The 27,201-nt window shown below is 39.4% G+C and overlaps 1 protein-coding gene across 2 annotated transcripts; it reads left to right on the top strand.

Moving 5' to 3' along the window:
- Positions 1–1,196: 1,196 nt before the first annotated feature.
- Positions 1,197–26,593, top strand: nt5c2b (5'-nucleotidase, cytosolic IIb). Of its 2 annotated transcripts, none has more exons than XM_088419670.1 (18): positions 1,197–1,409; positions 4,625–4,742; positions 9,329–9,402; positions 16,904–17,021; positions 17,175–17,270; positions 17,411–17,502; positions 17,599–17,656; positions 18,196–18,289; positions 19,621–19,674; positions 19,787–19,870; positions 20,058–20,099; positions 20,234–20,341; positions 21,158–21,224; positions 21,307–21,477; positions 21,684–21,735; positions 21,965–22,025; positions 23,046–23,222; positions 24,780–26,593. In XM_088419670.1, exons 2-18 carry the CDS (start codon positions 4,642–4,644, stop codon positions 25,008–25,010), a joined length of 1,680 nt encoding a protein of 559 aa, XP_088275796.1. In that variant the 5' UTR covers positions 1,197–1,409; positions 4,625–4,641; the 3' UTR covers positions 25,011–26,593. The 2 variants fall into 2 exon arrangements, with proteins under 2 accessions (XP_088275796.1, XP_088275797.1); XM_088419671.1 differs by lacking the exon at positions 1,197–1,409 and adding an exon at positions 4,478–4,534.
- The last annotated feature ends 608 nt before the right edge of the window (positions 26,594–27,201 follow it).

Genomic DNA, 27,201 nt, shown 5'->3' with positions numbered 1-27,201 from the left:
GATGTTGCCATTTTTGATCGCTATCTGAAAGTTAAGTTTTGCTGGTATGCTTGTAATGACTTCTGATGAATAATGGAATAAAGCCGCTTGCGCTCAGGCGTGCCACCGTTGCATTGTGGTAAATTAATTGTTTGTGTGTATAAAACACTTGCGGCCCGCAAGCCGCAGTATGCCTGCTGGGCGGTAATAATTATAAATCAATATCATCCCAGGGCCATGGAAAACCTTCTTGTGGGCGGAATCAGGCCCACGGGCCGGAAATTTGACACTGGTATATAAGTACAATAACGCGTCCTAGTGGACGTGATCACTAATACCAGTTTAGTTCTGATAGCACACATTGCAGTGCTTGCTCATAGTATGTGTATGCGCCCTAGTGCACATAGGCATTACCAATGGCAGGCCAGTGTTTTGGAATGACACGCCCGTCATTGTGATGTGTAATTACCCGTAATTTATTTGATTTAAGGTCGTCTGCATAACTTTGATTATGTAGTTTAGATTATGATTAAAGGGACACTGTGGAAGATTTAGATCGTTTTTCATTCAAAAGGAATAAATTAAATGGTTATAAATTTCAAAAACTTGCGAATAAATGTGTTTTGAACAATCAAGAGTATGTTTTAATTACAATGTGGGTCTAGTTATCATTAAATGATATTACATGGGGGGTGGCACTCCTCCTGAGGCTGCCATGTATGTTATAGCCCCAACAATGGTATATGCTGCACCTCCAGCTGTCCGTAATGAAGAACGGTCTAAATCTTACACATTGTCCTTTACGAAAACAAAGACTGTAAAGTTTAGTCTTTGCTTGTTGCTTAAGTGCAAGCTATAGAGTATTGTTTAACTGTATTTTTTTAGGAGGTTTATTCATTTATATATATTTTTTAGTAGGGTGAAAGAAGTTTAATTAGTTGGGGGGGGGGGGGGGGGGGGGGGCTGTCGATGACGGGAGAGAGCGACAGACCGATTGGCTGACAATTGGTGGACCGACAATTGACGATTGGCAGCAAATGTAAAAATCCTCTTCTCTGCTTATTCTAATAATTATTATTTGTTAAAACGAAGTTCCCCTGCCACCTGCCTTAGCCAAGGGTGACCCCGCCTCCTCTTCAAAGACAGGAGATCCCGCCCTCTTAGCCTATGAAACACAGAGAAAGAGAGAGAGAGGGGGGGGAGAGAGAGAGAGAGATTGCGAAAGAAAGAGAGAGAAAAAGAGAGAGAGAAAGAGAGAGACGACCGACAACTGAGAGAAAAGCCACTGGTTGGCCACACCGTGCGGACATTGGCGGCCAGACTGCTGCTTTCCACGTAGTTATACACAACCTTTCTTGCTCATACTTTGACGCTGCTCAAGGCGCATGCTCAGACGGTGCAGTTGTTTGACACAGGATATTAAATCTGCGGTGAGTACAGTATTGGTACTAACAGCTAACTTCAACCCAGTGGAACCTGCCACGATCCTTGATAGCTGTTATTGTATGCAATCCAGCGAATGAGTTATTAGCGTTTATAATACATGAATACTGGCTACCAGCAATGTCGAACAAGATCTTAGCAGACTGTTAGCTGGTATAGCAAATAACGAGATGTGTGATAATCCGGCGAATATGTTTTAGTGTTAGGCTCGGTAATTCCACGACGATCTTTGGTGCAGTTCATCAATGATCCTTTAATATACACTTGCAAGTCACCTTTCAGAGGCGCAGTACGCTGTAGTAGCGCTCCGTGATAAATTGTATAAGAGGAACAAAGCCCATTTGTTAATGCATGTTTGTCGTATGCAGTGCCTCGTCAGAATGTTTTGCCGAACCAGAGCTCCCATCTGACACCACCGAGCTCTGGTCAGTGTGTAAACACAGGTGGCCTGAAGGCATTGGCTAAAAATGACTGCAACCCGGTAGTTGTTTGCCGTTGTTCAGAACCGTCCTGACGCGCATCAAACGTTTGCATGCAATTATAAAACAATTGTGCTATACAGCCTACCCCCTACTTCAGATTCCGCTTCAAACAACTTACACTATGCCACCAGCAATCCAGGGCCCTAAAGGCCCAATAATGTTCATGCAATCAGTTGATAGTGCAGTTAAATACTTGATCTAGTAAATCCCCCAGGTCTTACTTTCTTTGGTGCTAGGATTCATTTCTGTCATAAATGTCAAATCATATCTCATTGACTTTGGATGTCTTATGCCAGAATACCAAATAAATGTGAGCTATGTTGAGCACGTTTTAAATAATAGGGGAGTGAGGTTGAAGATTGCTCGGAAAAGTCTTTTTTTCCTTTGAAAATGGATATAATTTTAATTTCTACCTAATACTCAGACATGTTTGCCTAACTGTCTTCCCCATAGTTGTTCTGTTTAGAGTTTCACACGTGAAGAAAAAAAAAGCTTGTTTTTTTTTCAAAGTTAGGGTTGATCACCCTTCACTATCGGTAATCCCATGTTAATATTTAACATATTTATCACAAGAGGGAACTAATGGTGGGATCTTATCTGGGGGGTCCTCATCTCTCCCTACTCAAACGCGATCGCTCCCCTACGTTGTCATCTTATTTATACGTCTTCAGTGTCTCCCCCTCCTCTCTTGAGGACACACCAGGCTCTTCCTTGTTTGTTTTGGTGCTAGCTACTTGAAAGTCTTCTGTCTGCTGTGTTATATTTGGGCTTACTGTGTAGCAATACATTCAAATAATAAAAGGTAATCCTGATGAATCAGTGCGCTTCATTCAGGATAAGTCCACCCATCCTCACATGAAGGAATGTACAACTTCACATTAATCTACCAAACCAGCGCTGGCTGTACATGTTGTTTGCTAAAAACAGAACGCAAGTTGCTTTGTTTTGGGCATGTATACACATTCACAGCATAGGAAAAGTGTTCAATTTCAAAACTTGAGTTGACACTAAACAGTGGCACATCTCGTCTTTGAAAAGCCTTTTCGACCTCGTAAAGTACTCCACACTAGACTACTCATTATACTTAACGAACCAAACCAGGTTATCATTGATTTCACGACAGAAGTTTTTTTTCAGTCCGGCTTCACCCCACTCCCTTATAACAACGTAAAGATAGTGGAAACTGCTATGTCATCTGACCTTTTCCCTTTGCTTACTGTGCAGATGTGCATAGTGTCCATTGAAAACAAACGCAAAGGTTTACAACCCAGGCTAAAATACTGAAAGAAAAGACTTCGAAAATACTGAAAGAAAGGACTTTTTTAAAGTCAAGTATAGCTAAAAACAAACAAACACAAGGACTCTATTGGAGCACAATGGCTATTTGTGAACTTTTAAACAGCTTGATTGGTGCTACGCCGATTTCTAACAGTCTAAAGCACCCAGTCCCCCTAGTGTTGCGCTGTGTTTATTCTGTGACCAAGCTCAAGGCCTCTTAGTATTCATTGCGCTCTTCCTGTTGTCCCTCCTGTCTTTGAAAGAGTCAGCACTTGTTACTCTCATCCTTATCCACAAATTGCTTCACTAGCTTCTTGTAAAGTCAAACCTTGCTTGAAAATGCACAAACCTTGCTTGAAAATGCGCAGACTCGAATAAACTTTCAAAAGCACATAATGCATGTAACATACATCAAACAGTTACCAACATGAACAGCGGAGACCATTTGGCCCTTGATGATTTGCTTTCAAGAATTTCTCACTCAGCTACACACAAAATTCAACCTTAACCACATTCATGCATCAGTCACAACTCATCAAGATTGTTTTAATCATATTTGGTGTCAGTATGCTATTTATGATTCCACCTTTGGGAGGGATACATATTGAAGAATGTGTTTTATAACATCAGATGTGGCTGTAAGTCACTTATGAGCAAGTCACAAGCAAATCTCGAGCCGTAATCTTCAAGTATCGAGCAAGACACAAGTTACTGTGGAAAAATAATCAATAAGTTGAGTCACCAACAAATTTCACACAAGTCGCGAGTCATAGAATCTTGCTCAGTCACACCAAATTTTCTAGTGCAAATTAAAAAAAAAAAAAACATTAATCAAAGCCCTAACTAGTATAGATTTAAAGGCAGTTGGAATGAGATACATTTAATCTGTCTATCATGAAAAAATGTGAAATAACTATACAACATACATTTGATTTTGGCAAAATCTTACAACCTAAGTGAAAAAAACGGATTATTTGAATATATTTATGGAACTGAAGATTTCAAATTAAGATGTATTGAACCTTAAGTCCCTTACTTAAGGTATAGACCCTGAAAATTATGGGGAAACTTAGATTAAGCCTTGTCAGCCATCATAAAAATAAGAGGGTGTTTAAAGTGTAGTTAACTTTTCCCATAACAGCTGTTTGCAACTCATTACACTTGACAGCTACACAAAGTTAGTTAAAACTTGTGCAAAAGCGTTTGTACAATTGATGGTTTTATTACACAACAGTTTGACTTTTATTTTGACAATATGGGTGTCTTTGATCTTAAAGAAAAGCCCGAACAAACACACCAGGGTCCAACTGTGGTTTGCATTCAACTTTTACAGTTCCACCCTATTAGGTCAGGTGAGAACCATCAGCAAGCTGAAACCATGAGGTACTCCATGATGATGTACAGATTCAGAATTGTTTCATTTGTCTTAACTGTCCCCTCAGACACTGAAAGACTAAAGATGACTACTTCATGGAGTGACAGACTGCAGAATTATGCAGACCTGCCCGCCAACATGGACAGAATAACAATGAAAAAGTACAGACGAGAACCCTACCATAGGTAAGAAACACAGCGACACTTGCGACATTCAACATGCACTTGGCTTTGAATGTTGACACACTATTTCTGGCCTGATGGGAGTTTTCTTCTGTAATCTTTGTTTTAACCCTTCCCAGTGGTATGCCGCCTATTGAACAGAAAGCAGAGTTGCTGTTTTTAACCTCCTCTTTGAGCCCTTTGGAGCAGCGGCTGTCTCACATAGTGCTGCTTTGCATAGAATTTCAAACTTTTAGTATGACAGTGTCACATGGCATTTTTCAATCTGAGTGTAGGTTTCACGTTTTTACATTTACTAATCTTTTATTTTTACCTGAATTCACATCACATTAGATACTGCACACCATTAGTCGAGCCAATATTGCAGCATTTAAATAAAGTACTTCAAATTAAATTCCATTAAGTGTGGTGCACTAGAGTTTGAATAAATTGTTGAGCAGGTTTTTCTAGCATTGCTGTCATAGACTAATGTTCCTTGGGTGTGGTTTTATTGTTTTTTTTTTTGTGTTATGTAAAATTATTAGCTTCATGGCATGCTATTGTCATGAGTGACTGCTTCGGTTATGTCACGAGCATCTACAGAACGGCCAACTGTTGCCGATTGTCATATTTTGTTACGGAAATAACAGAAACCTAACTCATTAAGCCTGTAATTGGATACTTATGAGAACCATTGGTCACATTGCTCATAAAGGTTGAGAGGTAAAACCATTTGGTAGATAATTGCCTTATATAGTAAATAGTAAATGGAGAGCATTTTGTTTCCTAGCTTAAGTAGGCACAGCATTAGGAGCAACTTGGGGTTCAGTGTCGTGCTCAAGGACCCTGGCCTTGCTTTAACATGATCACATTGGTCAGGGATTTGAATTTAACAACTCGGTTAGGAAATGATGACTGCCACTGAGCCATGCCGCCCCCTATATATTTGACAACACTCCAATTGGCTTGACTGCGGCACTTGAGTCTTTACTGTTATAATATGTTGATTCAGTGAAGCATACAGTAGATAATGGTTTGTGTTATCTTCTTTATCAAAATAGGAAGTGGCACAAATTGTTATAGACCACTACCTTTATTTAACTTTGACTTTATAGGCAGTGAATACTTTATAATGTCAATACTGTAGTTCAATATGAATGAATAAATGAATAGTTCCTAAACTTATTCGTAGACTTTTTAAAAAAAAACGCTCGATACATTTGTAGAAACAATAGTCTGTCATCTGTGAGCAAGTGTCCTCCACGACCCCTTCCACTGTTTGAGTAACACGGCTGTTGCAGGCTTGGTTCTGCCTGACTTATGACTGTTCTAGATGTCTTTGAAGGCCCATAAATGTCATGCCACAGAACAACGACTAACCACACACAACAACAGAGAATGACGTAGAAAAGCCACAATCATTTTTGCAACAAGTCAGAAAACGTCTGAATGGTAAGAAAGCAAAGGGGGGTGGGGGATAGAGGGTGGAGTGGGGGGGACTCATTGTTTGTGGGTCCTGTGGTGGCCTGCTGAAGCAGGTTGGGGAGTCAAAGTGAGATTTAATTTGACATAGAATGCATCGCTACTCCTCTCCTGGACAAACAACAAAATGGGAGCTTGTTCACTATGGAATTGCTTCAAGGTATAGTATCAGTAGCATAGGCCAGCAAATACATTTCTTACCCGTTTTGTCAATAGAGCGCAAAACTATGTTTTATTTGTCTTTGCTATGTGTTTGCTATCCTTTTTGCTGACCTGCATCTTATTTCGAGGAGCAGGAAATAGTGAAGTGAGCTAACACATTAACGATGCATTCTCCACTCAGATTACTCACAAATTAACAATAAAAGACTATGCTAAGCAAAGTATGTGATGCTCACGTTGGCCTGGGATTTTGGATTATTCAAAAGAAAAATGGGATGAAACATAAAAAATGTTTATTATAAATGTTTTATGCAAAATATGCCAGCAGTGTTGAGATAGCAATGTCAGCCAGGTGGTGTACTGTAAACAATGTCTGTATCTGTGGACACTGTATACCCTCTGACTTAGGACACTGTATACCCTCTGACTGATTTACAAGGCAGGACAGTAGAGCCGTTTCTTGGCCGATTGTCACAAAGGCTTGGTGGTAATCGTTGCTCGAAATAGTACCGTACCGTCACATATCATAGGACGGATGACATGTTTCTATTTATTGATGGAAATGGAAACGGCTTCAGATTAAAGATGTTTTTGTTTACACAATCTAGGGTCAAAAATGTATATGAATTATATCAAAAATGCTCTTTTAATAACAACAGCATGTCATTATTCTGCATGATTTACGATACAAAAGACCTCATGCTTTTTTAATAACAACATGTCATTATTCTCCATTACTATACAATGCATCAAATATTTATATTTGTTTGGTTTCTGACAATGATCTGATCATTTCAATTTAGGAAACATCTTAAAGCCTAGTGCTGTCATGAGATATAAAAGATTAATCAAATTTGATACATTGTCTTATTCTGGCAGTTCAAAAGATTAATATACAACAACTAAAAAGTGCCTTCGGTAATATATTATCATAAACAGACTTGAGCAAATGCACCCATAGCCATTTACTTCCTGCTGTATTTGAGACTAGTCCCAAGTCCTGGCCGCAACCTTTGGTTTTGGCCATCATTAGGAATGTGATGTTTTTTATTGTCAATCACCAAGTAATCAGAAATTAACATTTAAATAAAAATCTTCCATCTTGTCCATTGCAGACTTGCTCAAATACGGGGTGTTTTCAAGTTTAGTTTGGCAAAGAGCTTTGCATCTTAGTTACTATCATTAGCAGTCAGTGGTGGGTGCTTTGCATTTATGCAGTAGGCTAAACTTGATGAATAATTGCTTTTAGAAAATTCAGCAGTTTTAAACTTGTAGTACACTCAGTGGTGGGCCGTCAGAGACACCAAGGCCTTCCCTGCCGGCCTAACATAACCTAACCATTATCATAAATATAGTAGTCATTTAACGTAAGAAAGTCTTCATGTGAAGTGTAGTGGAAAGTCCTACTTTCTCTTTCCAATGCAAACATTCTTTTTTGTGTGATTGTAGTCTTTATACTGTATATGTACTAGAAAATTGTTTGCATCTTGTGTTGCTCCCAACGGTGCAGGATGGCGGCCATGGTTGATGAAATCTATATTTTTAAACACTGTTAATTCTTGCATACAGTAGAGTAGGTATTGTGCTCTTAAAAGGCCCAGCTTTTGACAGTCGTTACCTGAGCTCTAGTCAGCATGATGTGCATTTCAGTCGACAGACAGCAAGTGACAAAAAGGCCACATCAGAAGATGGATAAAACTGGTAAATGGTACTTCACTTTTAATGTATAGTGCTTTTCTACCTTACAATGTCATCAAACTGTTAATTATTTCACTACGCATGACCTAGCATCAGGAGCTACAGGTGTTCAGTATCTTACTCAAGGATACTTCAACATGGTCCTTATGGCCAAGTATTTAACTCACGTTGTCTGCGTTGCGAGACGGTCCCTCCCCCACGCTGGCCCCAATTGAGGGAAGGGTTCTTCTCAATTCATGTTCCACAAATGCAAAATTAATATTTTTTTTAGTGTGGGTACCTAGATCATAGTGTTGTAAAAAATTTGGTTTGACTTCCCCTTTAATAAACTCACTTCCCTCTGCAAGATTCCTTTTGGTAGCTGTCATTTTTTGATGATATAGCTCATTTCAGCTATGACTTTCTGAAACGCATGACTTTAAAATATTGGGATTTCTATGGTTGCAAAGAAATCTGATCTGAATCAAATCCACTTTTGCCTTAAAAAGATAGATGTGCGTCAAACTGAAGTGAATCAAATCATTCCACTTGAAAATGAACAAATTTCCAAAACAGATTAGGGCTGCACGATTATGGCCAAAATAATAATCACGATTATTTTGGTCAGTATTGAAATCACGATTATTAATCACGGTTATTCATCATGTTTGGTCAAACGTGTCTATTTATTGCTCTTTCTTTAAACAAGCAGTATATCAACAAGGGTTCAAGGCTTGATACTTACAAATAATAATAATAAACGAAATTAAATAAAGTAAATATTGACAACAAAGAACCCCCCCCCCCCCCCCCCCACCCCCCCAATACATGACAATAATTTGGTAAAAAATATATCAGGATGACAAAAGCAGAGGCTTTTGTCATGCAAACATATAGGAAACAGCGCCCCCTGGTGGTAAGATGACAAAAAACTTGATTTGATTTGTAATTAAAAAAAAAGTGCTTGACTTTTAAAATGCTAATATCGCCGAGTATGATCTTATTTAAGCCTGCAGCCAGTATCATGATCGCGATTAAAATTCGATTAATTGTGCAGCCCCAGTACTGATAATTTAATTCATATTGTAAAAAAATCAAGAAACTCGTAGGATTCCACCTCCCCCCAAACTGGGTCATACCATATCAAATTGAATCATAATCCCACTAGATCGAGAGTATTCTCAATGAAACATTTTCTACCCAAGAACGCGATTAGACATTGTGCCTGATAATTTGCTGTTCCTTTTGAGATTGCCATTGACACATATCCTTTGCTGTGCCTTCTCTAGAGTGTTTGTCAACAGAAGCTTGGCAATGGAGAAGATTAAGTGCTTTGGCTTTGATATGGATTACACTTTGGCAGGTATGTACACTTCACCCAACACCTGTGGGAACAAAACAACAAGTGGAGTAAATAGTAATATCGTAGTACATAAAGTTACCATCGTTACTTATTGATATAATTTTCTTTAACAATCAAAGCTTTATGGTATTTTTATTTACCGTATATGTTGTCTTTATCAGTTAGCATTTAACTTCTTCTGAACTTTCCACATAACTCCCTGGTACAAAGGATCTGTTGCATACTTTATTTGGTCCAAATTTATCCTGCCTTGTTGTTGTGTGACTTACCCCCACTTTTTCATCCTTGCTCCCAAAAATAACCAGATGACTTTGTTAAGTGGGTCACGTGTGTTTGTGAAGTTCTTGAGTGATGACTCCTTTGAGACCAGGAATCACTGATTGCCCCCCCTCCGAATTAGTAGCTCCATTTCAGCTGTTGACATGACTCTTTTTATGGGCGCTCATAACTAAGTGTCAATGTTTATGGCTATCACGTATCAACGGAGGGGAGGTCAGCGTTTGACCCCAGACTGCTTTATCAAATTCAGTCAACTAGACCGTTCTACAGCTTTGTGTTTATTGTATTTCATTTTGGCATATAAAAGTGTGATGTAGTGTTTCCTCTTTAGATTTTTTTTTCAGCAGTGGGGGCAGGCATTCCAGGGATCCGTGGCTGTGTAAACACATGACACAACTGCAGTTTAGTGATCAACAATAAATAGATAGATTTGGGTGGGTGGAGTTAATGCTCTAATAATGAAAGGACACTAAAGAGCGGCTCGTAGAAGAGTGGTTAGCACGTCCGCTTGATAGTTTAGAGTGCTGAGTTCAATTCCAGTTCGCACCGGCATTCATGTGTGGAATTTGCATGTTCTCACCGAGCCCACGTAGGTTCTCTCTGGGCACTCCGGCTTCCTCCCACACTCCAAAACCTTCAGTCATTCGGTGTGATTGGGTACATGAATGGCTGTTTGTCCCTGTGTGCCATGTATTTAGCTGGCAAGAAGTCCAGGGTGTCCGCTGCCTACCACCCGAAGACACTTGATATAGGCACCAACAACACTAGTAAGGATACGCGGCTATAGAAAATGGTAGGATGGACTGAAGAGGTTTTATGAGTGAGGCAGTTCTTTTTACTATTTTTTTTCTTAAATTTTAAGTAAGGCAAGAGCTAATTGCCATAGTGTATAAATATACAATTGTGACTTTTAGTGTATGTAAACATTTTTTTCCATGATTTGCTTTGCCCATATTTTTGCTTGAGATGTAAGTGCTTCAAAAAAAGACTAAGGCTTTTGCGAACTAGCCTGAAAATAATATTGTATTGAATTACCGGTAGCTTTTGCGATCTCAGCAGTAATAATGAGTATAAAAGTGACAAAATCATAATGGGAGTATAATTATTGCATTATTTGAATGTGAAAAGACAACTATTTCCTGTTAAAAAAGTGTCAGAAAGTATAACTGGTATATTCATTCTTTCCTGCATTCTTTGACTTATGCATTATTATGTAAGCACTTCTTTTGTCATTAATTCTATTTAGCATAAAAACACAGTCCCTGAGCAAAGCTAAATTGAATAAAATAATCAGGATTTTGAGACCATTTCTTGTGTTAAACTCAAAAATCTGTTCTCTGTGGTGAAAAATAGTACAAATAACATTGCCGATCTTTAATTTAGCTTTGACCTTGAGGTCTTTATCATGGGCGACGTCATGTCTGTTCTTCATGCCTGGGCTAAAATTGCCAAAGTAGCCCTCATTGTATTTTAGTACTAGATAACAACCATTAAAAATTTGCTGTTCAAAGATGTTGGCTCTCCGCCCGAAAATGGTTCTTGCCATCGTGCTGTCGACAATGAATCACTTATTTTGGTTAATTACCTACTGCATTTCACAATAATTGTTAGAATGCTTAGTGTCCCTCGTTTGCTTTTGCTGGAAAGGATAAGTTATTTGCCATGAAGGATAATATCCTCATGATGCAGCTTGCTTTCTGCTGCAGCACATGGATTTGCCGTATATACCGTATAGCATCTCAAGTCCATCTTGCTGTTTAGCATGCTAGTTTAGCGCCAAGTGTTTAAAAAATATCTTCCAGGACAACTAAAGATGAGAGAGGGACGACAACATGATGTTTTTTTTTCCCCCTACCAGTTTGGAATTGGTTTGTGTGACCTGTGGCATGATTGGTGAGTTTGGAGCGCAGAGGATAAGAGCCTCTGACGAACCCGAAATCTGAGGTCACGAAAAATGATATTCCTCAGCCCAACCAGCGGTGACAAAAATTTAGGAGTGACAGGCATAGGCTGCTCAGTGAAATTTGCAGAAATACTCTGATGTATTTGCATATAAGAGGCAATTGTTATTACATACAGTAAATGGTTTAACTGCACGGGAAGCTTCATGAATTTGTTGTTAGTCTGAGGTTTAGTGTTCAAATATAGCCTTGGCCTTCCTGTGTAGTGATGTCTCTGGATCCCACATCTGAAAATCTTGCACGTTAGGCTGATTGAAAACTCAAAACTGTTCACTAGTGTGAATGTGCTTGCTTGTCTAAATGCCCTGTGACCATATCAAGGTGTAACATCAATCTTGGCCAAAGTCTGTTGGGATAGGCTCCAGGTCATGCGTCTGTGACCAAGTGATAAGCAATTTGAATGAAATCAATGGATGTGTTGTTGAACAGATTGTATGATACAGACTGTACACATGAAGTCCCATAAACACTTTCTAGTGGAATACATCACATTTACTTTTACGGATTGCTTTGCATATTTCCCAGAGCCAATCTTCTGTACTCTTTTGAATTTGGTAATCTTCTGTTCCAGGGAACTACGTGTAAGAGAAGATACATTTAGCATCAGCCAGCCTTATATCTCACAGGCGCACTTTGAACCTCTGAAGCGATAGGGAGGAACACGTGAAAGGCATACAAATGGATTCTTTAGTCTTGTAATAATACAATGTGAAAGTACTAACTTATATAATATCCAGACCGATCAAGTGGTGCCTGGTGTCTTGTAGTCAGAGGTCCTAATTTAAAGCATCAAATCAGTGTGTAGATGAGTGTACATAATGAAAGCAGTCATATGCACATCAGATTAAACTGCTTCAGTAAAGATTTCTGTGATAATTATATATTTTTTAACTGATTTGCTTATCGGCTTGGTCACTGTTTTCCAAAGGTAAAGTGGATATTTTTGAATGTCTTATTTTGATTCGACACTTAACATAAAGAAGCACGACACAAATCAGATAATAATTACTGCTGAGTGGCTGATTTTTAAGTTTGCAATTGCTTTAAATCATTACAGTATTTGATTATTAGTTGCTGATTAATTTTTAAACATTTAGTCCGTTCCTCCGGGGGGAATCCACAGGCGTTCCCAGGCCAGCCAAGAGACATGGTCTCTCCACAGGTGTCCTGGGTCATCCTGGGTCGTCCCCGGCGCCTCCGCCCGAGGGGCATGCCTGGAACACCTCGCCAGCTAGGCGTCCAGGAGGCATCCTAACTAGATACCCGAGCCACCTCAACTGGCTCTCTCAATGTGGAGGAGCAGCTGCTCGGATGAACGAGCTTCTTACCCTAGCTCTAAAACAGAGCCCGGACACCCTGCAGAGGAAACTCATTTCAGCCGCTGCCCCTCATGAGCTTTCATCTTACCATGGGTGGAGGGGATTTCATATCCCATTGATTCTAGGAGCTAGGTTTTGTGGGGCACTGAGCCTGGTAGGGTCACTCATAGCAAACAGGTCCCAGGTTAGGGACCAGACTAAGTACAGCTCACAGACCCTTAATGATAGTGAGAAATTTGGACAGCGTTTTTCCATGCCCGAACGCGGGTCACCGGGACACCCTCTGGAGCCAGACCCGGGATCTGACTTTTTGGTTTGCGCCCGGTGGCCGGGTCTGCACCAAGGGGTCCCAAGATACCCGGTCTCTGAATAAAGTTTTTCACCTCAGTTCTAAGGACGCTGCTTGTGTCTGTCAGTGTGTGAGGTCTGTCATGTCCTGCCAGTGGAAGAAATTTGACAACAAACATTTAAGGAAGTCAAGGACTTCGCAACACAGAGTCTCCCACAACTTCCGGTCCATCCACCAAACCACTTTGTTGAGTTTGCTGTCAATAGTCTTAACAGTCTCTGCCCCACACTGGGGCTTTTGTTGCATTTGCAGATAGTACAAATAAACCCACCGTTTGCTGTCACACACTGGGCTAGCTAACGTCAAATACTGTATCTATACAATGCATCTTTTTAAAAAGTTGTCTGTTTATCAATCTTTCATCTAACCCAACACCTCATGCTCACTTATATAATTGTCCACAGGATGCATGGTTTAGCAAGCCTAATCTTCCCTGTAATTATGCAATTAGGCATGACTCATCTCCTAAATGACAGTCCCAACATCCAGTTATACCACCTAGATTAAAATATGGAATGATCTGCTAAGTTGAGGTTTCTCCATGTCAAGGTCAGCATTTAGAAAGGGAGCTGGCAGTGAACTATAGAAACAACTCTTAAAATAGGTCTCTTTGTAGTGCCCCTGAGCTTCGAGTAGATTATGACAAGAGAGTGTGGTGCAGAGAGGAAAGGGTGGAAAGGCAATGTAATTGGTGTGCGCTACTGCTCTGGGCAGGCAGCACAGACCCTCTGTTTACGAAAGAACCACAGCTGGGACTGAGTGACAGAGAGGATTGAGCTGCAAAAGTTGCCGTGTTTGTAATGCAGAAAGACTCCGGTTTGCAAAACAATGGAACCAGTCCGAATTTAAAGCATCAAATCCGTGATCTACACACATAAACAAACTTGTTGGCACTCGTCTGTTTATTATTTAATTATGATAATACTGTACTACTATTAGTACAACGACTACTGCTGCTATGTTATTACATATAGTAAATTATCCATCTAAACTTCGTAAGTATATGAAACCATCCATCCAGCCATCCCAATATTTTTAGCTGCTTATCCTTGCTTAGGGTCGCCGGCTTGCTGGTACCTTTCCTCAAGCTATCTTTGGGCAGCTACTCCTACTTTTTTTGTACCTGGTACTACTTTTATTTGCATCTGGCACATAATCTGTTCAGGGTAAGATGAAATTTCACGACTACCATGGTATTGCAGTGTCAAAATGTTTGTTCTCAGTTGCAGGTCATGGCTCTGGCAACAGGGTAAAGACCCAAATCATAGCTAAAAACACCCAAACATGACCAGGATCAAAATAATTTGACTTTTATGAAATAGAGCTTCAACATGATATAGAGAAAACACCCTTCAAACCTGGTACTACTAAAGCGGTTCTTATTATTTGTATAATAATTGGCACCACAAAACCTGAAAGAAGAGATGATGCAGTGTTAAGTTTGTGTTTGTGTTTTATTTTTTTGTTTTGTACATATCCCACCAGAAGTAAGGAAAGCAACCATTAACACAAGCACATTCTTCAATTTATATTTATAACATGTGACCTATGCTTGTCCCAGTGTCAGATAGCAATCTAATCCTCAGCCGGCCTTTTCTAAGCTGAGCCTTAGTTCGAGATTGACCCAGGGGTAGATATGTACGCAGCTCTTGGCAATGGCACAGAATGGGCTCAGCTTAGACAGAGCTCATCTGAGATTCCATTGAAAATTTGGACAATTTTCATTTTCACACCTGATCAAATGTCCTGGTTGATTTATCTGTTGAGCATCCTTGCTCGTGTTGATAGAAATGGGAGTACAATGTATGTGCGCGTGCTTGTATGAATGGGAATCACGAGGAAAAGGGAACATGTTGTTGTCAAAAGACTGAATCAAAAAAGTTGTTTGTGTGTACCTTCAATGTATTCAACTTCAACTTCGCTTAACACAGAATTGTTTTTGCAATAGGAATAACAGTCAGAGTCCAAAAACATGGATTCACTGCCCTATGGCAGTGAACAATTGGAAATCTTTGTTCACATTTTGTACTGTTTACTGCAGAGGGTCCAAACACAACTGATGCCAAAGGATTATATTGATACATTACGACATACTTGGAAGGTTTATGTTCCACACAGGATATAGTAAATCTGACTGACCTCGACAGTCATTTGACTGACTCATCCTCTGAAAGATGAACTCAAAAGATCAATAGCAGTTTTTTCTTTTTTGAAACTCAGAGCGACTTTGGTACTGATGTTGTAAAATTCCTAGAGAATCACAATGTTCTATCATTTCTAAGCTATTTGCAGAGCAGGGCTACTCATATGATCCTGGGGGCTACCTGGTGCCGCAAGCACCACCTGTTCTAGACTATGCGTTGTATTTAAGAAAAGTCAGGTATCCAAATTACCCTGGAGATAGTTTTTTTTTTTATGCTTTTAAGCTTGAGAACCACAACACTTTCTAGCTGTCCATTCACATAGTATACTATCAAAGCAGATGGAGAAAATGTCGTGAACCATTAATCTTAGCAATAGTATTGCATTTACATAAGAACATTTCTACATTCAAAGGGATTAATGTGCTTTTACAAAGGCTGAGTGTTCATCTCTCAACTCAGAGATTGTGGTTTCAAACCCCAGCCATTGTGACCATGTCGTAGCATCCTTGCACAACTTACATTGCTTGATGCTGCCTCTGTTAAGTGTACTGTATATGTGACTCAAAAACAGAAGAAGACAAATATGAGCAAACAAAAAATATTTATCAACAAAGAAAGCACGTAAGATGTAAGCAAAACTTTAGTGTCGGCAAAAAAAAAAAAAAAGTGACGTTACCAAGAGATGAACGCAGAGTCAAAATACAGAGCAAAATTACTGTTACTGTGGATGGAAAGAGTGAGAAAGGAGCTCAAAGTCTAGAGGAAAGAAAACTGCGGACACAATTGCATAGTAGTACACAAAAGCACAGCAAGGTGAGAGTTGTCCTACAAAAAGAAGGTTCCGGACAAAGGGGACAAGGGAATCAGAATCACTTACATGGGCGCAAGTGTGGCTACAGCAAAGTACAGAAACACATAACATTGTGTTTAAACAAGTCTCATTAATAACTTTGTAAACGTGTTGTCTCATTTACTAACACATGTTTTAACTTCAAAACAAAAAAATCAGGTGATGCATCCAAATATTTTTTTTTTTTAAATGTCTGTCTTTTGCAATTTTTCCTTAAACCCAAATCTCACTGAGCGGCAAACGTTTTCAAATGTCATCTAAGCTAGCAGATGTTAATTTCTCGTCAGGGTATGTCAAGGTTGCAAATGTTCACCAAACATTCACCCGTACCGTTTTTGAACATTAAACACTAACACTCGTTAACACAATACTGTTATGGTATATTATTATGGGTCGGCCACAATAGCTCAGTCCATGAATAGGTAAAATCTGTGTACAGTGTAATTATTTACCGTATAGCAATGCTTGGTAATTTCATTGTATTGTATTAATAGAGACATACCCAGTCCATGAACAATGAAAATCCATGTATGTGATTATTATACAGTATATGACAATATTTGGTAATATTGCTGCGTGTTTTTGTGTTGAATTTTTAGTGTATAAATCACCAGAGTATGAGTCGCTTGGATTTGAGCTTACAGTGGAGCGGCTAGTTTCCATCGGTTACCCACAGGAGTTATTCAGCTTTGTCTATGATCCATCCTTTCCAACCAGGTGGGCCCACATGCCACTTCGATGACATAATTGAGATCTCTCTATGACCACTATTTGGCTACAGCTAATGTTAATGGAAGAGTCTCATTTGAGATTCTTTTTGGTTGGACAAATTACAGCCTTGAACAACATATGCTCTCTTTACATTTCTAGGGGGCTCGTATTTGACACTATGTACGGAAACTTGTTGAAGGTCGACGCCTATGGTAATATACTGGTCTGCGTCCATGGATTCAACTTCCTCAGAGGGTGAGGCTTCTGAACATTCATCTCTCCTCGTCTCTGAGGAAGATTGTTAGTAACACTGTCAGGTTTGTGTCTTCATACGTTATGTGTGCCTACATCACGACTTTCACAAGCTAATCTGAATGGGCGTCCTCGTTCCCCAGCCCTGAAATCCGTGAGCGCTACCCAAACAAGTTCATCCAAAGAGATGATACAGAGCGCTTTTATATTCTCAACACACTCTTTAACTTGCCAGGTATGATAATTGCAAAACAAATGAGTAGACCAATGGCTGACGCATGATGTTATGTGCTTCACGGACTTACGGTTGTTGTTTTTCATCTTTTTTTAGAGACATACCTCTTTGCATGCCTAGTGGATTTCTTCTCAAATTGTGATAGATACACAAGGTAAGAAGCTGCTTATGACAATAAATGTGATGTTATGCAGCAAGCTTATGGACGCTGCTTGTGAAGTAACTCAAACCGGCTTGGGACAAAACTAGAAACCACTGCTGCATGGAGAGGCTGCTCATTGAAGTCAACATGTCAATTAAAGCATTTGCTTTCCTTCATTGTAAATAAAACAAAAGCACTATAATCACAGAGGTATACTGACTTAAGAATGAGGGAAAAAAGTGAGATAAACATTGGATGCTAATATTAGCGGAGAGTCCAATGTCCTGTACATTTCTTGAAATTGTCATCTGGAATGGTTGCATGGTCTTTGTCCTCTGAAACCTGGTTGTTGGTCTTTTAGGAGAAGAATGCTTTCCTGTTTGGCTGGGGACCCCTCCATCAAGGGAAGGCTATCCCATTTAAAAGCAAACGAGCAAAAAAAAAACAAACCACAAAAAAAACCAAAAAACTAAGAAATGTTTTGGAAAATGTTCTGTAAAGATTTGTATAGCGCAACCTGTTTACATGTGTGTCTACTCCTCCTACTTTAGCTGCGAAACCGGCTTTAAAGATGGCGACCTCTTCATGTCTTACAAGAGCATGTTCCAGGATGTTCGCGATGCTGTTGATTGGGTCCACTTCAAGGTATAGCATAAATGAGCTCTCATTTATTCAGTGATTAAAAAGTATGTAAACCCTCTACTCTGTAAAACCTCATGATTTAGTTCCACTCCCACGGTCTGAGTAAATCTATTGCAATGATACATTGAAGGTTAACACAGGCACTCAAACAAATTAAATATTATATTTAAAAAAAAGATTTGACTTTGAAATCTCGCAAGATTAGAACACCACAAAATTTCCTGTCCCTGCAGAGCATATTTTTTCGAACTCAATTTGTTTGTTGGGCCACAGGAGAATGCTCTGATTGTTGTTGCTCTACATAACAGTAAAACACGCTGGTAATAATATGATAATAATACTCATATTAAGAAGGTTAAATACTCTGCACTCTTTGAGCCTAACAGCCTGACAGTTGCTGTTCTGACTGATCACTTTTTAGAAAACCAAGCTGACTGAAATGTGCTGTTTCCGCCAGCAAATTTGTCTCGGACCAAAATTTATGAATATAGAGTACATCTAAAATCTAGTGCTTGTGTGCTGCGAAAATGTACTCGTTTTCACATGACGGTATCATGTTTATGTTGAGAACTTGAAATGTTTGATATTTTTGCTTTTATATGGCTGTAATTTAGATACATATCGTAAATTTTTAATATGCAGCCATTGACTTACTTACTTCTGTCAGGAAATAATTGTCATTTGTATCATTTTATGCTGTGTGATTTTAAAGTTTCCTATTTAGGTTTACCAAACCCATTCAATGGATAGCATTTGAATGTTTTATTTTTATTGATCGTTTGTATTCATATTTATACTTATAGTATGTAGATATTATTATTAGTAGTAATAGTATTGGTAGACTGGTAGTGGTAGTTGTATTTTGTTATTTATTCATCCATTCTGCTTGCTTCTTACCAGCTTTTACCAAGGGTCTCCTACAGTATTTTTGCAATAAATAATAGTATAATATATGAACAAGAATGACAATACTAAGGCTAAAATGGTGGTCTAATGCCACTTGTAGTAAGGGAAGCACATGATTTAATTGGCCATTCTACAGCATAAGTGTTGTGATATAATGTCCTAGTCCAAAACTGTTTTCACACTTGCTAAATGTGCCTGGATGATATTTATTTGATCTGTTTTTTGGGTCATTTTGTGTCTGTGTGACAAAGTTCGTAACAGAAGGGAAAGATTGTAACAAAGAAGAACACGAGTGGACAGAAACCTATTTGAACACGACACAGCAAGCCGCCATCTTGCCATTTTACGACTTCTGAGTCAAACTGCACTGCTGTGATTCCTGTGATGGAGTCAAGTTGTGTTAGGTTTTTACATCTTTTATATTTCAGGGGACACTGAAGGAAAAAACTGTGGAGAACCTTGAGAAGTATGTGGTGAAAGATGTAAGTAGTTTGTATTCATGAAACCTGCTCTTCCCACATACTTGAATTTGTGAGGGGGCTTTTTTGTAAAGACCTTTACGCTTGACTTTTTTTCCTTCTGCATTCCCACCAGGGAAAAATGCCTCTTCTTCTCAGCCGGATGAATGAAGTTGCCAAGGTGTTTTTGGCTACCAACAGCGACTACAAATACACTGATGTAAGGCTCTTAATATTCATGTCATCATCTCGCTACTTGTTGGCTACAGTTCAGCAGTATAGTCACTTGTCTTTTTTTTTTCCTTTTCATAAAAAATATTTTCATTTTCAAGTTTTATATTTAGCAATGAGGTGATAATAAAATCAATAAATTAAAACTCTTTTGATTGATAATAATTTGTTCACAGAAAATCATGACTTACCTGTTTGACTTCCCCCACGGTCCAAAGGTAAATCTCTATGACATCGTTGTAAAATAGATATGAAACTAAGCAGGATAAGATAAAAGATAATGCCACCGTCAATAGCTTTTTTCATAATCTGAATGTCTGTGTGACTTTGTGCTTGTTTATGACCACATCAGCCCGATACTTCACACCGACCATGGCAATCTTACTTTGACCTCATCCTGGTGGATGCCAGAAAGCCGCTGTTCTTCGGTGAAGGGACAGTGCTTCGACAAGTGGACACGGTAAGACGGGAAGGTCGCAGCTCGGCGACACTTTAGGAAAAAAAAAAGCTATATTGCGGAGAGACGCGTTGTGACGGTTTCCCGCATGCCAGACAGACGAGGTAACTTTCAATGCACTTGCCTCGGACATCAAGCTACCGTAGTACACATATTTACTTAAATCTTAAATGATTAAACCTTATACAGCAACTGAACAGTTACCCCTTTCCGTCCTTTGAAGTTTCGCTGCAGCTGCGGTCACATTAGCGGCACCCGGAAGTCTAATTCCAGTGAAAGCGGTAGATAAGCAAACATAGAATGATAACAATGAGAGTTTAAACTTGAAATATCATTTTATCATAAAAGAAATCTAAGTAAGAGATTTCCAACGGTCTGGTGAGCATCTTTGCTCCCCTCCCTTGGGTCTATCCAACAGCGTTTTTGTTTCATGAGTGACACAGACAATCCATCTCTGTGTAACAGCGGGAGATGGGGCGGGAGAAAATTACAACTCCTGCCGTCATTGCTCGATAGTCGCTCTGGTCTTATAGAAGTGCCAATTTCCCTCTTGAAATCAGGTTCGAGTGTCCTGCAAGACACATGTTTAGCTCAACCCTGTTTTATTTACATGTATTATTTATCACTTGTACTTTATTCTACATTTCATTGCCAAGGTGTTATTCTTGATGATTCAAGTTATTTGCATTTTAAAAGGATGTACTCAAAATTATTACGCTGTCAAGTGAGTATGGAGTAGCCTCAAGGTCTGCTTACTGTTCAAAGTATTGAGAAATGGTATCTAAAATGTAATGCCATTGTGTTTCACACTTATCTCAGACCACGGGGCGACTGAAGATTGGCACCTACACAGGACCCCTGCAGCATGGGATTGTTTACTCTGGAGGTAAGACATTTCAAATGGCACCATGGTGTTTGCGGTCGCTGAGTGAGTGCTCCTCCAGTGATGTCATGATACTTCACCACAGGATCCTCAGACATCGTATGTGACTTGCTTGGGGCCAAAGGCAAAGACATTGTGTACATTGGGGACCACATCTTTGGAGATATACTCAAGTCCAAGAAACGCCAAGGGTGGAGGACTTTCCTGGTCATACCTGAACTTGCCCAGGAGCTCCACGTGTGGACCGACAAGAGCTGTGAGGCTGGGAAAAACCTTTAGAAACTTTGGTTAACATGGCATTTTGTTGAACTGAAATATTTGAGGCTGAGGCCGGCTGAAATATCATTGTAATGGGTTACACGTGATAAGAAAAGATTTGGCACATGACTTTTCCACACAATTTCTGTCACGATCTTGCACATGAGCGCTGATGCTGATAATGCTTTTTTTTTTTCCTCGCAGCATTGTTTGAGGAACTGCAAGGTCTGGACATCTTCTTGGCAGAACTATACAAGTAAGAACTTGAACTTCTTCAAAGCTTCTGCGCTGATTGTGTCGATCTGCAGAAATCACGTTTGTTTGTGTGGGGCTTGAGTATAATGAGGATCCCCGGTTCAAGAGTGTAAAGGGAGCAGGCTTAAAACTCTGCATTGCTAATGTTATTTATAACAAGGCGTCCGCCTCTTGATAGCACCTCACCCACCCACTGTCTCCAATCTTAATCGTGTTTCGTTCTTCCGCAGACATTTGGACAGCAGCAGCAACGAGAGGCCTGATATCAGCACTATCCAGAGAAGAGTCAAGGTACAGCTTTAATCTCTTCAGTTTCCATAACGACACAAGAGGACAGGGACTGGCCACGTGCTATCACGTTTAGACTGTGTTTGTTGAGCGCGATTTACCTTTGTTTTCTTAGCACTCTCCCCAGTTTTTCTTAAAACGACTCTTTTTGTCGATGTGGAAAGTTCTCTGTTAATGAATAACCACGCACACACATATACACACACACACACAGGCACATACACAGTAGATTTTAGGACTGACTTCCATTCTTACGACATCGACTTTGTGCACGTCGGAACATGTAGTCTTTCTAAGTTCTATAAATAAATAAAACCAGACAGAACAGTAGTAGAATGCTTAGCATATCCACCTCACACCGCAGAGGTTGTGGGTTTGCCTTTGCCCTTGGCCTTTCAAGCTCTTGCTATTCAAACAACAAAAAAAAGCAAACTTTAGCTGATGAGGCCCAGAGAGATGATATATAAGCTTAACGGGATCTTCAAAGTTTTGAGGTTTAGGCCAAATGGCGTTTTTCTTGCCCAATTTCATCTGTTGGCACCATGACAAACACCCTCAGCTTTTAAAGGCTTAAAATCTCAGATGATGCACTTCCTTTTTCTTCAGATTTACTTTCCAGTGATCTATAAACAGTTCCTAAAAGATTGAGGTCAACATATTTTTCCAAAGGTACTGATTTCTGCGGCACTTAGAAAGATGTGTGTGCCAAAACTTTAAACTGGTTTTTCTCTTAAGTAGAGACTTTAACCTGGCGACATTCAAATTGCTGTAACTGCCAATTTTTGATGTGCCTTCATATGTTATATATTACGAATTAGTATATAGAAATACCCCAATTTTCATTTTTTGACACCTGAGGGCCCCTTTGTCAGAGCTGCTCACATACTGTATGCAGAGCCACTTTTGAAAGATTAGGGTGCATTAGTTTTGGAATAAATATTGAAGACAACCTCTCTCCCACATCTGTGATGTTAGTCTAGTCTATTCTCTTTCACAACTTGACTTCTTCTCTCTCCTCTCCAGAAAGTCACCCATGACATGGACATGTGCTACGGCATGATGGGCAGCCTCTTCCGCAGTGGCTCCAGGCAGACTCTGTTTGCCTCCCAAGTGATGCGTTACGCGGACCTCTACGCAGCCTCCTTCATCAACTTGCTCTACTATCCATTCAGCTACCTCTTCAGAGCCGCACATGTGCTTGTGAGTATAGTTACGCAACACAAAGTTTGGGCAAACAAAGCCAAACGTTTTTGCAAATTACAGCTTGTGGCAGTTTGGGCTCATTTTAAGAACAATGTGTACTCATTTTCAAGCACATAGCCACACAGTTTAGTTCTCAACATCACTGTAGAATTTTCGTTAGATGATGAAAGAAAAGCACATTGTGTAGTTTATGCTCTTTCTTGTTGGAGAGGGGTTGTTTTTTACATTACGAATTTGATTTGATTCATCTTCTTCGCCTTCCATTTCGGTTTTCCCACATAAATGACAAGCATTCAACAGACCGCAATGTTTCTGTTTCTGGCTTGCCCACCTTAGGTACTTTAACACTGTAGTTGGTACTCCTATTGGAGGGTGCCAGAAAAGAGACTTCTTATTAAACTTGAATGATTAAATCTTATTCTGATTTAATTGATTGACAAATGATCAATGAACAAATAATCAAAACTATAGTTTAGTGTAAATGAGGTACTTTTTTTCCCTGCAACCACTCACAGCGATCAGTTACAAATGTTCACAACAGTACACAACAAGGAAACAGTCATGTACATTGACCAGTTTGAGGTTATTGTTAAATATGCACCAATATCATTTTCAAAGGTAATAATAAACAGTGAGTAGCAATGGTTCAATCATTGTTTTCCAAGGTAAAATGTCATATTTGGAGTAAAATAAAAGATAATCAGACTGTTTTCATGAAATTCTACAAAAATTGATGAGTCTTTACTTTTAAGGGAGGCTGACATCACAGGTTTTTGACAATTTTAAGTTAAAAAAAGCTCCTAATGAATTTAATTCGACTATAAAAATTGTATCAATTGAATAATTGAATAGTTGTTGATTCATCGACGGTTCTTGAAAAGAATATCTTGAAATAAACATGTCTTGCGGAATCAAAAGCTATAGAATAAAATGTATTTTTAAATGAATTTTAAAGATGGGCAAAGTGGCGGCTCGCTTTACTTGGATTCCATTTAAGATATATTTTTTTAAAGATCTTCCTCCCACAATCTAAAAACATGCATGACAGATGGATTGGACAAACTAAATTGTCCTTAGGCGTGATTGGGTGCATGAACGGTTGTTTGTCCCTGCGTGCCCTGCAATTGGCTGGCGACCAGTTCAAGGTGGCCCCCGCCTACTCCCCCAACCATGCTGGGATAGGCACCAGCAAGCCTGCGTCTCTTGTGAGGATAAGCGGCTAGCCCCGCAACCAACGAGCCTCTGTGCAGGGATGTCGCAGAAACCATGTGAGGAGCGGGAAGTCAGGCCAGCCAATAAATATTTTTTATGGTCATATTTAAGGCATGGTTTTCATCACCACAATCTTGTATATGGAAACATTCGGTTACAAATGTTAGTTGGCTATCCAGTTGAAGAGCATTATCATTTTTCATTCAATCAGTTTTGACTGTCAATGTGTGTTGCTGGCTGAGGTAGATGAAAAAAAGACTATGATCATATATCATCATATATCATCATTTATCAGTTGGATATAATATTTTTTGGGACCAAAGGCGCGAATCTGCTTTTCAGATGCCCCACGAGTCGACGGTGGAGCACACGCACGTAGACATGGACGCCGAGTCGCCGCTAGCCACGCGCAACCGCAACCACTGTAGCGACTGCAAAGAACTGGAGTGCAAACGCAACCAGCTGACCCGCTCCTTCAGCGAGATCAAGCCTCCCAACCTGTTCCCTCAAACTCCGCAGGAAATCACCCACTGCCACGATGAGGACGATGACGAGGAGGAAGAGGAGGAATGAAGCGCTCGTTTTAGCCATTTAGAGGGTTTCTACTTCGAGGCGAGGGGGAAAATGATCCACTGTGCGTGTGCGCGTGTGCGCGTGCCGATACTTGACATTTTAAAGTGTGACAGAACAGAGGAAAAACAGGATCACACGACCGTCACACAACTGCACGCGTGACAGCTCCTTAAAAAACACACTTTGTTTGTGCCCTAAATCGATTTGATTCCAATTTTTATCAGACGTCCATAGACCGGACACTCCTCCGCCGAGATCGAACGCGACCTTTTCAGGCCTTACTGTAGATTAAGATAGCGTGAAGTGTGACAGCACGCGCCGAAGAGGCGCATCAATCGGATGCCTTTTTTGTTTGTTTTTTATGCAAAATGGGAACAACGTGCTTTTCAGTTGTTTGATTTTCTTGACATTTCGGACGTCTCATTTCCTCTAAATGGCATTGTGAGTGATACTAACATGACGATTTGTAAAACTCTTATGAAGGTTCACGTTATCTGGTTAGCAAGCAACAACGAGAACAATGTATACTGTACAACATTGTGATAATCGCTATGGCAACAGTGAAGTCATGCTTCTGTAAATAGCCGTCAGGTGGAACCAGCTGAAAAAGCTATGAAGCAGTATTTTTGTAGGGAAATGAAACTTGAGCGTTGCAATTTTGCATTTATTTTTTTGATAGCTTGGTGCAGTGTGAAGTCTGCCACTCAGACATGCGGCCTCCATATGCAACGGGCTTGCAAAGCACCCTGGGATTTCTAAAGCTGATTTTGCTTATGCAAAGTCCAAACAGTTTAAACAAGATTTAAAAAAAACAAAAAACAAAACTCCATTGACACAGTTTGACTTTACTTTCTCTTTGTTGACTTTGCTGCTTTTTTTGTTTCTTGCCTTTTTGTGATTGGACACTTATTATGACAGAACTTAAACTAACTCTAGGAAATGTAACATCAGTATCTCTTTTTCTTTATTTATTGTTATTACAAAAGAAAGCTAAGTATTTAGGATTGTCTTGAACTTTAAATGAAAATAGTATTTGCCTTCAGGTTGCAGTCTTTCCATTATGTAACTTTAACATATGCACATGAGACTTTTAAGTGTATCTTGACTAAGCATTTTGGGAATTTATTCACTACAGTTTACACAGCACAAATTTGTTCACCTTGGCTGGAACTATGAAGAATTTGAAAACCACATTAAAAGCTATAACTGAATGTCAGTTGTGAACGATAACTTAGGAGGTTATTTTATTTTTCTAAGCTCATGTTTGAAAGGTTTTCTGTTTATAATTCTAAATGGAACCCTTTGTATCCTGCCATTGTTACTCAATTTTTCTATCATGCAACACAGACTTTGAGCCTATTGCAATTACAGTAATTAACTGAAGACAATACTTGAATTGTTCTTTTACCTCCTGTCACTATGCCCCGAATGCATCCTTGTTAGCAGTGGTTCACTGTTATCTCTTACTCTCCGAACTACGGTTAACATCCTTTCTTTTCTGCACATCCTTTAATGTTCTCTTGCCTCTGCAGTTTGTACACTGAAAATGACCCACAAATGTATAATAAAGATAGTTTTTCATAGCTGGTGTTCTTTCTAGTGATATACCTATACAATTATGGTACGATATTTATTTTTAAGCAAATGTACCGATAGCTACACAATGCAAAAAAAAAAAACTGAATGCAAGTGAAAATAAAGGCTCAAAACACGAAAACTGCTTAGAAAGAAGACATTGTTTTGACAAATAATATTCACAATTTTTTTTTAATAAAAATGTAAACAGCCTTATTAGAAAGTTTTTTTCAGCATCCATTTTTTTATACGGACTTTACAACTTGGATACTGAAACCTGCACAGTTTCCCATTGTTTTTGTAAATCCTGTCGAAGTGTCCTTACATATACTCATCCCTAATTTTCTCCCAGTGCTCCTCGCAGCGCCTTGCATGGTTAGTATATGCATATTTGCACTGTGAGAATATTTGAATAGGAAACTTTCTAGAGATATTTGGACACAACGACGTTGATAAAAGTGCACCTTTTTACCATTTACTTTTTAAACGGTCCCCAGGCACAAACCGCCTTCCCCAAGATGAAAAACTCGTTTGGACAAAATATGGTGCCAAGCATTCGCAGATGAGACCGTTAAAACAATATTACTTTGGGTTACTCGTGCTTGTGCGCGCGCGC

This window comes from Hippichthys cyanospilos, chromosome 7 (genome assembly GCF_059441005.1).
Source record: "Hippichthys cyanospilos isolate Australia breed blue-spotted pipefish chromosome 7, RoL_Hcya_1.0, whole genome shotgun sequence".
Classification (NCBI taxonomy): Eukaryota; Metazoa; Chordata; class Actinopteri; order Syngnathiformes; family Syngnathidae; genus Hippichthys; species Hippichthys cyanospilos.
The sequence above is the reverse complement of the archived record's forward strand: the minus strand, read 5'-3'. Positions and strand labels throughout refer to the sequence as shown.